The sequence below is a fragment of the Haplochromis burtoni genome, unplaced genomic scaffold, assembly GCF_018398535.1.
Source record: "Haplochromis burtoni strain Fernald_Lab_line unplaced genomic scaffold, NCSU_Asbu1 Contig_6, whole genome shotgun sequence".
Lineage (NCBI taxonomy): Eukaryota > Metazoa > Chordata > Actinopteri > Cichliformes > Cichlidae > Haplochromis > Haplochromis burtoni.
In genome coordinates this window covers 298,092-310,359 of record NW_024582367.1, presented here as the reverse complement: position 1 = coordinate 310,359, position 12,268 = coordinate 298,092, and the positions used below count along the sequence as shown (strand labels likewise).

Here is a 12,268-nt window from a genome sequence, read left to right as displayed (position 1 = left end):
TGTAATAAAAACTGCATTTTGTGAACATAAAGCAATTTTTGTCTCTAATTATAATATTTTCCAGTGAGTCAGATCAGGAGGTGCTTGTGCAGCACCACTTCATGCTGGATGGTGAAGAGCAGCCCTGCTCGGCCCCGTTCAGCTGGCTGGTCAGCATGCACCTCGAGACTCTGTGGGAAGAATCTGAATTTATGCCAGGTTAATGACAAACTCAAAAACAAATCGAACAAATGAGGTAGATGTAGAGCGCGTTGAAATGGACATCTGTCTGTCTGTCTGTCTGTCGCTCTTCAGTAACAAAAGAGGGTGGTGCAGAGAGGATTCTCCAGTTTGTGAGCACCGTCAACAACAGCAGGCTCGGCAGTCACCTCCAGAAACTCTCAGGTGGGGACCGTTTGGATTACGCCCGCCGCTATCTGCATGACTTCCTGCTGCTTTCTTTGAAGATCAAATCAAAGGAGGAGCTTAAGGTACAAATATTATCAGTCATATTTCAGTAAAACATGTTTTGGGTGAAATAGTCTTGGAGTTATTTAAGTTTTTGCAAAATCAAAACTCATTTTTGCCAATCATCTTTTTATCACAATAAGAGCTTTTTGCCATTAAACAAGCAATATACTGTATGTAAGGTGGTGAATGTGAAGATCCTAGTTTAAAAAAGTCATGAAAACAAGCATGAACTTTAAATTCATTTTGAGGACGAGAAAGAGGGCCTGCAACAGCTTTTGTTTTGTTTCAGCAGCAATGAGAAATGAGCCTGCTCTGATGCTTTTACAGTGGCGCTAATTATACGTGTCACATGCAGGTGTTCACCAAGGCCATGCTGGGCTGCGTGTGTGAGCTTCAGACGTCCACAGGCACCAAAGCTGACGTCTCTCCTGCTTGGATAATGGCAGCTTCAAAGCATTTTGCACCCAGACTGGACACCCTCTGCCACATATTTCTGCTGCAGCCCCAGCTAGCCAATCATGTCGCTCAGCAGGGGCCAAACTGGGAGCCGGAGGAAATGGTGAGGATCATCTTTTTGGCTACATTTTAAACATTCTCGTCACACTTATCTGTTCTGTGTTCTTAAGTATTTTATTTCTGGCAGGTGGAGGACATTTTAGCTCTGGGTATCTGTGTCGAGGAGACCAAACTTCTGACCGTGACTTCCCTGGACGAGTGTGAGTCCTTTATGCGCAGGGTGGAGTTGCTGCAGCCGTGTTTGGATAGAGCATTCGGTCAGAAATACAGCGCCCTGTGTGGCCCTGCCAGTCTACAACACCTGGACTCTATCAGGTGAGTCAAGGTGACAAGATCTAGAGAAGGAAAAGAAAAACATTTCAGTGTTTCTTGGGTCCATTTTCACTCTCATCTGCCATTTCAGGTCACTGTGGCATGGCATGCTGGTCGTTGCATCTTTCATCCAGCATGTCACCTATAAAGTTAAACAGGACGACTCGAGATTGAAAGATCTGGCTCTCAAACACTGCAACCTTCACCTGAACGTATGTAAAAATGGTTTCTGCGTCTTCTGTGTGTCTCTGGATTTCACAGATTTATTGAGCAGATAACAGCATGAACACTTCTCTCGTTTTGACATTTTGGCTTTATTGATTTTATAGTTTCTTTTAAACAGTTTAAAAGCTGTAACAGAAAATATCAGAGAAATGCAGAGGTTGAACGTAACCTGGAATTTAACACCTGATGCAGGAAAAATGTCTCGCTCTGACAAAACTGCAACTAATTATTTAATACATACATATGGCAGATGTTGCTGAGCTTAGACATGAGTACATCAGAGGGTCGACAAAGGTAGAGAGGCAAGGCTGAGGCGTTGTGGACATGTGCAGAGGAGGGATAGTGGATATATTTGACAAAGATTGTTGAAGATGGAGCTGCCAGCCAGGAAGCAAAGAAGACGAAGATGTATGTATGTGGTGAAGGAGGACATGCAGAGGGTTGATGTGAGAGAGGACGGTGCTGGATAGGAAGAAACAAAAAACTAACTGTTGATGACTCAAAAAAACATGTTTCCACTTCTGATCCTCTAACAGCTGATGCAAGAGTCTCCTGATGTAAAAAGCGTGGACACGCTGCAGCAGCTGATCCGCATCCTCAATTCTTTCCACGAGGAGTGCATCAGCAGGGACCTGAGGTCAGGCTCCAGACTTCAGTTCAAGACTTGATTTTAAGCCTAATCTCACAGCAGTATTTCTGTTGCATTGATGGTGTGAATCTTAAATTAAATAATAAATATCTTACCTGATCATGTTTCTGTGCAGGTTTGGCATTTCTTGCCCGGTTTGCCTCTCTGAGTTCAAAGAGCCGTCCGTCCTGCCGTGTCAGCACGTTATCTGTCTGCCGTGTCTCCAGCGCTGCATTCAGGCCCACAGTCGGTGCCCTAAATGCAAGAAGGAACTGCCATCCAACTTCAACCCCACTGTTTCTCCCACCATCAAGTGAGTGGGGAAAAATAATGTAGAATCGACAGTGGGTCATGTACTGATCAGTCTGTGCAATAATAGTTTAATGGTCCACCTTAAAATACCACTGAGGGGTATTTTAAGGTGGTCATAGTGAGGTTTCACATTTATAACTCTCTTACTGGGAGCACCTGTCACCGCTGTGCTTGCCCCACCTGGGCTACAGCCAATCAGAATCCAGCCACAAATGTCCGAAGATGAAAACTAAACAACAACCACATACTCCAGATATACAAACGAATAATCCTTCGGTTAAACATCTGTTCTTTGAGCTATGTAGTTTGACCCTGGATGCCATAATTTCATGTTCACTCTCATAGTCAGTCTTAATTCAGTGATGCTGTCCTGCAGTGTTATTAAAATCTGAAAGCTTTCTTCTGATTAATGACTAACTGTATGAATTCGTGTGGCTCAGGAAATCACTAGAACAGCAGGCGGCCATCAGACGCTGCTGTAACGCCTTCTTCCTGGAGGTGGTGTCCAGGTTCTGCCTGTCGGAGGGTCAGAGCCCAGAAGAAGGGGTCGTGGAGCTGCTCTTCTCTTTACTTGTGTCCGCTACCGGTCAGTGAGCAAATTACTCAGTGATATTAATCAGATAACCGATGATGCTGTGGCACTGAGGCATTCTCTGTTGTGCCTCTGTGTGCTGCAGGAGACGTGTACAAGACCAGAGAGCTCACTCCCTTCCTGGAGTGTGTGGATAACAGTCCGGTGGTCCGATCTGTGCTGCCGAAGCTGCTGCTGCAGTACAGGTGAGGTCAGGGTAAATTAGAACTGACGCTGTAGAAACATGGCATGAAAACTAGAGTGTGAAAGAAAAACCAAGGCTCAAAGAAGGGATTTCATTGAACATCCTGTATGTGGAGATCATTGGAGTATGTGTGTTAGCTTTGCCCAGGTGAAGTCTCACATTCACACCTACCTGAAGAACCTGGAGGAAAATCTTCTAGATATAGAAGACCGCACTGAACTCTACCTGCTGTTCGTCAACTGCTTCCAGGTGAAAACAGACAGACTCTCCTTCCCCTTTAGTGCTCTTTGCAATTTTCACCTGGGTTGTTTATATTTGTATATTAAGTTCATGTAATTTAACAGAAGTGAATTGTTTCACATGATGAGAGAATTCAACTTTGAGTTTTTGTACATAATCCTTCATTTCCCAGAAATCAAAATTCACATTTTGCACTAATTTTCAGCCTAAACTGTCTGTTTGCCACTCAGGATTCTCTGTTGTGCTTCAAAGCGAGAGACGTGGAGAAGAGCGTAGAACAGCAAACACAAAGCGATATCAGCTTCCTGAGCAGGATCGCCAGGAAACAGACTCCAGACAGACAGGAAGACCCGGCAGAGTTCCTGCTCAACACCGCCAGGCTTAGAATCTGTTTGAGCACCGCTGCAGAGCTGCTGGAGAGAGCCACAGCTCAAGGTGGGCTACACTTTGAGTCACATGTATGTATGGATGCGTGCATGCCTGAAATGTTAAATCCAATACTGTGGTGCTGTGAGCTCGGATCAGCTGTAAGTCAGTTATCCCAGGCAACGTCTTCAAGCAACTTAAAGAAGTCCAGACGCTTTTCTTTGCAAGCTCCTTTGACTACGATGACCTGGATGACTGAGAACCTTCACAGACATATCCCAGGCAGGTATTGAGTGTTTCGTCTTGTATTCAAAGGTGGAGAAATGGAGTACCTGCGACAGGTGAGGGGTGTGTGTGAGTACAGCGGTAATGATTGGCTCAAGGTTTACCTGCTGCGAGCCCTCCACAGACGCTCTGGCATCGAGCGCATCCTGTCCCTGATGAACAGTCCGGCCTCAAGGTGGATCTTCCCTGCAGAGGTGCTTCGACTTCAGGTAAGAAAATATCTAAAATGACAGAGCTCCTTCCACCCATCCATCCATCCATCAGAGGCTAGGTTACAGTATTTCAAAATCAAACATTGAAATCTTTTTTTCCTTACAGAGAATGATTCCAACTAGCGTGGATAATTTCCTTTGCTGCGGGGCTTCTTATCGAGCCATGAGAGACGCTGTAGCTCGAGTTCTTCTGGAGAACACCTCTGACACCTTTGTGACAGAGCTAAAGGTGAGGAAGATGCCAGGAGGTGGATGAGGATCTTAAGTTGTCTTCTTTTTTGGGGCAGTGTGCACAGTTCAGAAGAGGCATGAGCTTTAATACTGTCTGTAGATGTGTCATGTCTCCCTATGACCACCAGGGGTCAGCAAGGTCATTTAAAAGAGTGTTTGAAAGGAAATAATCAGTTAATCATTGAAGGAACATAAACATTTCATATTAACTCAAATTTTTAGCACTTAACATTTAATAAAAGAGATTTAGGATGATTTGTTGACTGTTTTTTTCGTGTGTTTTAAATTCTACATTTAAAACAAGCTCCTACCTTCAGCTTGTTCACTTGTTTAACGTAATATTTGTTTTGTCTGTCTCTACAGAAACTTGAAGGCTCTCAGATCAGCCTCCTGGCCCTGGCCTTGTTCAGACAGGTCACCTGTCGCTACAAGTCACCTGATATCAAAATACATCCCTCCAAACAGGTAAATGTCTGACTTAATCAACCTTGTATATTTAATATCCATCTACAGTTTTCTGACATGTTGCACTCTGAATATACAGGACACAGCAAGGCTGGAAGAGCTCCTTGGAAAAAACATCAAATCAGGGGAATTCAGGAATTTCTGCACTTCACTTCTTTCCAGTCACATTGGTGGACCACATTCACGTCTCCATATAAGCCAGAACCTGCCAGCTCAGAGGCAAACCTTCCTGGAGCTGCTGGTCCATCTGGTCTCTGTGCTCCTCAGTGAAAGTCCTCTGCTCGTTCCTCTTTGTCAGATAGCCTTCCAGCCTGAGAACGTCACAGTAAGACACTTCTTACAGTCACTTACACTATTTTTTGTCCCACCCTGCTAGAGTAGCTTTGCATGACTCGAGGCTCAAAATAATCATTATTTATTTGATGCTAAGCCTTGACTATATCTGGAATATTCACTCTGCCTTCCTCTAGAGGCAGAAAAAACAGAGCAGCATGAATCGTGAGCCTTTAGCTCTCAGGGATTATCTGCACTTACAGTGACCTTATTGTGGAAACTTGAACCATGTTTAATGTGAGCGTCCACCATTGGAATATTGTATACAAAGGAAGAATAAATGTCAGTTTACATGGCTGTTTCATGTCTTCTGGATAACCTGAGAATGACATTTGAATTTTATAAAACCAGGAAATAAAAGATTCAGTTAAGTTTCATTATGTTGAATGTAGGATGTTGTTGTTTTTGATTTTGTGTTTTAAGGGAAAAGTAACTGCAGATTTTTAAATTGTCTCGTGAGGTCATACATTTGTGTTCATAAATTTAGCTAAATGATAAAATCCTGAGGAAGGGGATAAAATTAACTCCGTTTCCTTCTTCCCGGCAGAACGCCTTCCTGCCGACCATGCCGGATGATCACACAAATGAAGCCAGACAGTGGTTGAGAAAGGAGACAAGACTACAGAGCTACAGTGAGTGATTCACATTCTGAAGTTTGTTACTTTTGTTACTGACTCTTTCAAATCTGTCTTTTTTTCCTCTTTTTTTCACATTTTAGCGTGTGCCAACGGGCATGTGTGTTTTGTGGGAGAGGTATGAACTATTACTCTTTCCTTAATGCTTGAATTAAAAGTAAATTATTTAACAAGTAAAATATTTCAGATTCAACAAAGCAAAAACAAAATTAACCAAAATCCATGTGCTTTCCCATAGTGTGGAAGACCAGTGGTTACATCGAGTTGTCACTGTGGGATGCCAATCGGTGGAGAACGACATGTCCCAGTGTCTGGATTTACACAGCACACAGTGCAGGGGTATTTCTTTCTTCAGTTAAGCAAACTTGTTACAGTATTTGTCAAATATCTCTCTATATATCTAATATCTGCTTTCCTCCATGTTTGTGTGACATGTCAGAGATCAGACGCGGACAGGACACATTTTAGGAGAAGCTCATCAGCGCTCTGAAGCCCCAGAAAGGCAGATGACGTACGCTCAGTCCTGCATCCTGCGGCTGCTCACGCACCTCTCCATGCTCCAGGGTGCCATAAAAAATCAGAGAGTGAGAATTTACCTGAGTGTGGCTTTGCATATCTGTGGTTTTAAAGGCTTGCATCTTGTGATAATACTCCTGTTTTTTGGCGGGGGTGTTTGTAGGAAGTCGGTACATTGATCCACCCCACACCGAATGATGTCTTTAAATTCCTGTGGCAACATCTTGAAAAGGACATGAAGGTTTTGGGGCAGACTCTGGATCAGAACATGGACAACACAGCGATTACAGTTCATCTGATCCTGGCACGATTCCCTGCAGGTGATACTGACTCGACCATGATTGTTAACATGCTGCTTGTAATGTCGCTGTAGAATAAACGTGTTTTAACTGTGCTGAACGTTAACAAAGGTTCCCGCAATGCAAGACCCGATCTGTCCTCCAGACAGAGACGGCAGCAGTGGGAGAAGCTTATATGTGATTCTGCCATCAGCCCAGTGCTTCAGGTAAGGAACACAATGTTTTTCAAAGACATTTTGTGCTTCAGATTGATAAAGTTTTGTTTCTTCTGCCTGTTTTCAGGATTTGCAGAAAAATCTGACTGAAGCTCAGAACAGAATTGGAGCTGATGATGGACTTGCTGGGAGCCCTTTGCTGAATCTCCTCTTTGGGGATCCTGGGAAAATGCTGTCCTCCCCCTCTAACTGCCCGACACACCGCTCGTCCTTCTGGACTCTACCCGAGATCATCACAGTGGAGCGTTTTTCTCAGTTGGTGGAAGAAAAACAGGGACAGAGTGCTTTACCTCTCCTCAGCTTGTTTCTTAAGAAGGTATCAGCCATCATCAGGCCGATGTGCACCACATTTCACAGATTTTGTGTTAACAGATCAGGTACTGTGAGGATGGCACAACTCTCCCCTAAATTTCACTGAAATCTGCTGAGGAGTGTCAGAGAAATTGTGCTCAATATCAGAAAAATTCAACTAAGAAGAAAATATCAGAAGTGATCCTGAACGCTTGTCTGTCACAGTAGTTTAGCTGATAATCTGGCGAGAAGTGAATGTCAAGGCAGGTGGAACCAGAGAGGGTGATGCCTCCAGGGATCTACACACAAACAGAGACAAGATGTGCACAAACACAGAGGGAGAGGGCACAAGACCACAGCAAACAGCACCGGAGGAACAAGACCGCTTTTAATAGGACAGCAAAACAGTAGTTTGCTATATTATTGAGTCAGCATCAAGCTAAGAGTCAAAACAATGTGACTACGCTTTGAGGGCGTTGCATATTCAGCGGTTAGTTCTACACTGAATAAACAATGTCAGGCCTCCTCCTGTTACTCTAAACTGTAAAGCCCTTGTACTCTTTCAGTCTCTTCGATTTATGGCTTTCCTCAGACTCAGGCTTACACTATGCAAACAGTGGAGAGGACTTTCAGATGAGAGCTGAAACCTGAAAAAAGTCCAGTTATCTTCGGATCAAATGCTTAACACCACAATGGCCTGGATGACTGAGAACATACACAGGAAAGCAAGCCGTGAATATTAATGCCCATTGCATTAACAGGCTTTACACAGTATTTCCCATGTTTGCTGTTAGGGTGTTGAATCATAGCACTGATCTCTGTGCAAAGATCTGAGGTAAAGACCTGAGAACATTACAGAGAGAAACCCAACAGTTGTCTTTGAGCAGCAGTTAGTGACAATGGGGAGTAAAAAAACCCCCAAAACTCTTTTTTAATTGGAAGAACTGTGTGAAGCAGCTTAAGGCGGGACAAAGGGGGAAAAGAAAGCATATGCCAAAACGTAAGGACAGCAACAGCAAGAGCATACTTCTGCAAAGACTGAAAATCCCCCCACACCATTAAGTCTCTGAATCCAAAAGCATATCTGGATACTGTAATGTTTTGTTGGGAACATCAGGAGGATGTCTCTAAATGTGTCCTATTGGGTCAAGCCCATATCCAGAGAAGCTTCGTGCATATCCATTTATTTATTATTTATCACCTGGCTAACAAACAGAATCGACTGTATAACCTCCTTGTCTCGGGGGATAATAAAATTCTGTGAGGTTGGTGGAGCCATTAACTTGCAGAAGAAAAGCTGACGCTGGCTTTGTGTGTTTTTCCCAGATTCACTGTGTGCGGCAGTTACATCACCTTCCTGAGCTGGCTGCTTTACAGTCTGACCTGCTGAGGGTGTTTCCTCTGGCGTCACACTCCACACCGCAGACTATTGCGCAGAGGTTACAGCAGATACCAGCAGGTACATCGGCCTTTCATCTGTGACTGATCAACACCAGCAGCAACATAACACAGACACAAACTGAATTCTTGTGTCATCCTCACTAGGGTACCAGAAGAAGATGCTGAGTGAGAGAGTGGGCAGATTCATCACAGTGTGGAACTCCCTCAGAGCAGAGGTGGCAAACAACTGTAAGCATCTGCATGTCTGCTTTAAACCCAAGCAACGAATCTCCATCTGATGATTATCAGTGTCGCTTATTTTATTTTATATTATAAACTGAATGCATATCCACCAATTTTATATATAAAAAATAACACTTTATCAAGCAAAGTCTCATTTAGAGTAAACATAAAGATGTAACTAGGTCCAGATGTGCTTCATAATAGAAAAATAATCACACACTGGCACATATTTAAACATATTTAAAGCTCAGTCACGTGATTACTAAAAAGAAGTGAAGTGATTGTTGGGGTGTTTATTGAGTGTCAGAGCAGTTTTCAGTTCCAGCACAGTGTTTAATATAAACAGTGGGGAGTCTTCAGTGTTTGGTTTCATAATATTTAGTTAAACGGTGGAAACATTACATTTTGACTTTTATTTTGGAAAATGAAAACCTCAGGTACAGTTGTGTTATTTGATGTCAACATGGTTTGGGTTTAGAGTTCGTATTGCAAGAGTTACTTAATATTTTCGGGGCATCAGTTACTAAAGTGACTCATGAACGAGAAGGAGGTTTCTGTCTGGGTGATCGGTTTTCCAAAATCATCACCTGGGCTCATTCTGACAGCCGTGAAGGACAAACAGTCCAGTATTAGGAGACTTACAGTTTACGCAGGCTGGTGGGGCCAAAGAACATCCAGCTCCAGGGAGTACTGGTGGCACTGCTTATTGGGAAGAATGTGAAGTCTTCAGTCTTCATATGATTCTGGTTAATGTGCACATGTGTGACTCCTTTCAAATGAAACAACAAAATGCACAGATGATGAGGGAACACTGTGTTTCTTGGCAGAAAGATTCAGTTGTTTTGGGAAGAAGTCAGAGCTACGTGTCAAAAATAAATTCGACTTAAAGAAAGAAAGATGTTTTTATTCAGCTGAGCCGCTGTGTGTTGTTTCATTCTTCTGACTTCTGTGTGTATACAGCAGCAGACTTGGGTGTGGGTGTGAACTTGTGTGAGAGGGAGGTGACAGCCGAGAGCTCTGGGGAGTTTCTGACTCCGAGCCGACACGGCCCGGGATCCGTTCTCCAAACTCTGGTCAACTTCCTGTCGGAGACTCACAACAGCCTGGTGAGAAAGGCCAGGCGAATGAGCGGCACCGAGGACAGGTCAGTCCAACATCAGCTGCAGAGGCTCGTGGGCCACAAGACTAAATCAAAGTGCCGTTTTCTTCTCAGCTTCCTTAATTAAATAACTGTTGAATTACAGGTGAAGCATAATTGGCAAATAGTCTTTTGTAGGGATCGCACTGAGATGAATTAGAAATCTAAGAAGATTCCAGATAACTATATACAATCAATAAAAATAAATGAACAAAATTCTTGTGAATTGCTGCTAGATTTTGGACATTAGCAGGAAAATAACTTGGAAAGTGATGCATGTGTTGCTGTGTACTTCATGCTTCAGAATGATAAAAAACTACATTTTGCCTCCAGTAACTGATGTAACATCCTGTTAGACCCCCTCTGGCCTCTCTAACTGTTAAAATCTTCTCCTGTTTTTTCCTCAGTGAGTACAGCGTTCCTTTGGAGAGGATATCAGAAACCCAGCTGACACTGTGCCACCCAGAGAAAGAGCTGCTGCCCCTGGTTTTAGCCCATTGCCAGTACACCTTGAAGAAAGGGGGCGAGACTGACAGCAGCTATGACCTGCCAATCATCCAGACCCAACTGGCACGCCGCTTCCTGGCTGGAAAACCACTTATCAAAGCGGTAATAATCTAAAATGCACGTGGATGTCAGGTAAAGCCAAACTCTCTACTGACCTTTTGTCCTCTTTGGTCTAAATCAGGACACCTCGAGGTACCTGAACCGACACCTGCAGGATTTCTCCATGGTTCTAACTGAAGTCAAAAAAAAGATTCCTCAGGTAAAACCATTTTACACACTGCTGTTGTTATCTGGAACTGACAAATGCCAGCTGAGGAATGTTCTCAGTAGTTCCTGTGAGGCCACTTTGTTCAAGTTAAATTCCTCCCCTGACGTTCCGCTCCTCAGGCCCACTGACAGCGTCTGTCTTGCAGGAACCGCTGAAGGGTTCGGTGAGCAGTGCCCTGAAAACGGTGCTGCGCTCTTACACGGATGTTTGCGATGCTGTGTTTGTGATGGAGATCGGCCTCCGATTCCTCGGGAAAACAGGCGGAGAGCCCCAGGGTCAGCTTTTGTCCTACCTCACTGATTCACTGCAGATGGGCCCGCAGATTTCAAGCACCGTAGCCAAGGTATAATGTTGCAGATCTGCAGCTTTGTCCGCTATGCAAAGAATGTTTTTATGTTTCTGTCTTTGAAAACTTCAATTATTGTTTGAATTTTGACATAAATCTGTTCTGTAAATCTGAAGTATACTTGAGCTGTGACTGAGAGGTGAAAACAACATTTCAAAGGTCTTTAAAACTTCTGTTTCTATTCAGGGTCTTGGCCAAAGCAAACTGGAGCACAGCATATTCACCTGGCAGCTTCTGACTTGCTGGAAATCAGAGCTGATGCTCAACAGGAAGCAAGTAAGTGTGAAGAAAATCTTAAAATTCAAGGAATGTTCTCGGTGTGCTCGTTATGCAGTGTGCGGCTTCACCACCGCTCATTAAAGAGCCACAAAACTCCACCCATGGTGACCACACAATTTGTTTTCGAGTCAGTACTGTTACTCGTGACCCCTGCTGGCTGCCAGGGACTGACCCAAACCACACCATGGAGAGTGAATTTTTCGTGGCTGTAATCTGTGGAAAGTGTGCCGTCTGACACGGCAGGCGCCCAGAATCTCACCTCAATAAAAACAGAGAATTATTTTCTCTTTAAAAACTCTCTTGATACCTGAAATCAAGCAGACGGCTACATCTAATTCATGATCGTGTTGCAGGATCCGTTTCAGAAACTGCCGTCTGAGTTCCAGGAGAAGCTTTCGGAGGAGCAGAAGAAAGACCTGAAGGCCTTCCTCGCTGTCACAGACGTCGACACCTTCTCTTTGGAGCTGCATGAAATTCTTCTGCTGAAGACGAGCAGCGCTGTGCCTGACCAGGCTTACCAGCCACACTGGGAGTAAGAGCGTACACATCACAAATGCACCATTTGTGAGATTAGTTGTTGTATGAGGTAACACACCAAATGGTAAAACAACACAAAAACAACAGCGTTATTGATGTTTTTACAGCTGAGATTACCCAACAGCTACTTTTGGACTTTCTTTTTTTCAAAAGTGTGCCTTTTGTTAGCGTAAGATTACCACCCCAGTCTAAAGGAATCCATTGATTGTAGACAGCTTTAATGAGAGTAAAGTGTGGCGGTCTCCCCCCCTGGGATTTGGAGC

At 43.8% G+C, this 12,268-nt stretch overlaps 1 protein-coding gene across 1 annotated transcript in view; it reads left to right on the top strand.

Moving 5' to 3' along the window:
• The window catches only part of rnf213b (ring finger protein 213b), a 34,378-nt gene that overhangs the window by 20,805 nt on the left and 1,305 nt on the right, over positions 1-12,268 (top strand). The window contains exons 35-64 of the mRNA XM_005913838.3: positions 65-198; positions 295-470; positions 806-1,009; positions 1,094-1,281; positions 1,370-1,490; positions 2,040-2,140; positions 2,268-2,444; positions 2,884-3,029; positions 3,121-3,220; positions 3,357-3,468; positions 3,690-3,894; positions 4,141-4,319; positions 4,429-4,551; positions 4,917-5,018; positions 5,098-5,343; positions 5,899-5,983; positions 6,070-6,104; positions 6,225-6,325; positions 6,426-6,570; positions 6,666-6,822; positions 6,913-7,007; positions 7,084-7,332; positions 8,634-8,766; positions 8,853-8,936; positions 9,891-10,074; positions 10,476-10,677; positions 10,757-10,834; positions 10,989-11,186; positions 11,376-11,465; positions 11,822-12,000. Of these exons, the coding sequence (XP_005913900.1) occupies positions 65-198; positions 295-470; positions 806-1,009; positions 1,094-1,281; positions 1,370-1,490; positions 2,040-2,140; positions 2,268-2,444; positions 2,884-3,029; positions 3,121-3,220; positions 3,357-3,468; positions 3,690-3,894; positions 4,141-4,319; positions 4,429-4,551; positions 4,917-5,018; positions 5,098-5,343; positions 5,899-5,983; positions 6,070-6,104; positions 6,225-6,325; positions 6,426-6,570; positions 6,666-6,822; positions 6,913-7,007; positions 7,084-7,332; positions 8,634-8,766; positions 8,853-8,936; positions 9,891-10,074; positions 10,476-10,677; positions 10,757-10,834; positions 10,989-11,186; positions 11,376-11,465; positions 11,822-12,000 (4,329 nt within the window). The remainder of the gene's footprint in view (positions 1-64; positions 199-294; positions 471-805; positions 1,010-1,093; positions 1,282-1,369; positions 1,491-2,039; positions 2,141-2,267; positions 2,445-2,883; positions 3,030-3,120; positions 3,221-3,356; positions 3,469-3,689; positions 3,895-4,140; positions 4,320-4,428; positions 4,552-4,916; positions 5,019-5,097; positions 5,344-5,898; positions 5,984-6,069; positions 6,105-6,224; positions 6,326-6,425; positions 6,571-6,665; positions 6,823-6,912; positions 7,008-7,083; positions 7,333-8,633; positions 8,767-8,852; positions 8,937-9,890; positions 10,075-10,475; positions 10,678-10,756; positions 10,835-10,988; positions 11,187-11,375; positions 11,466-11,821; positions 12,001-12,268) is intronic.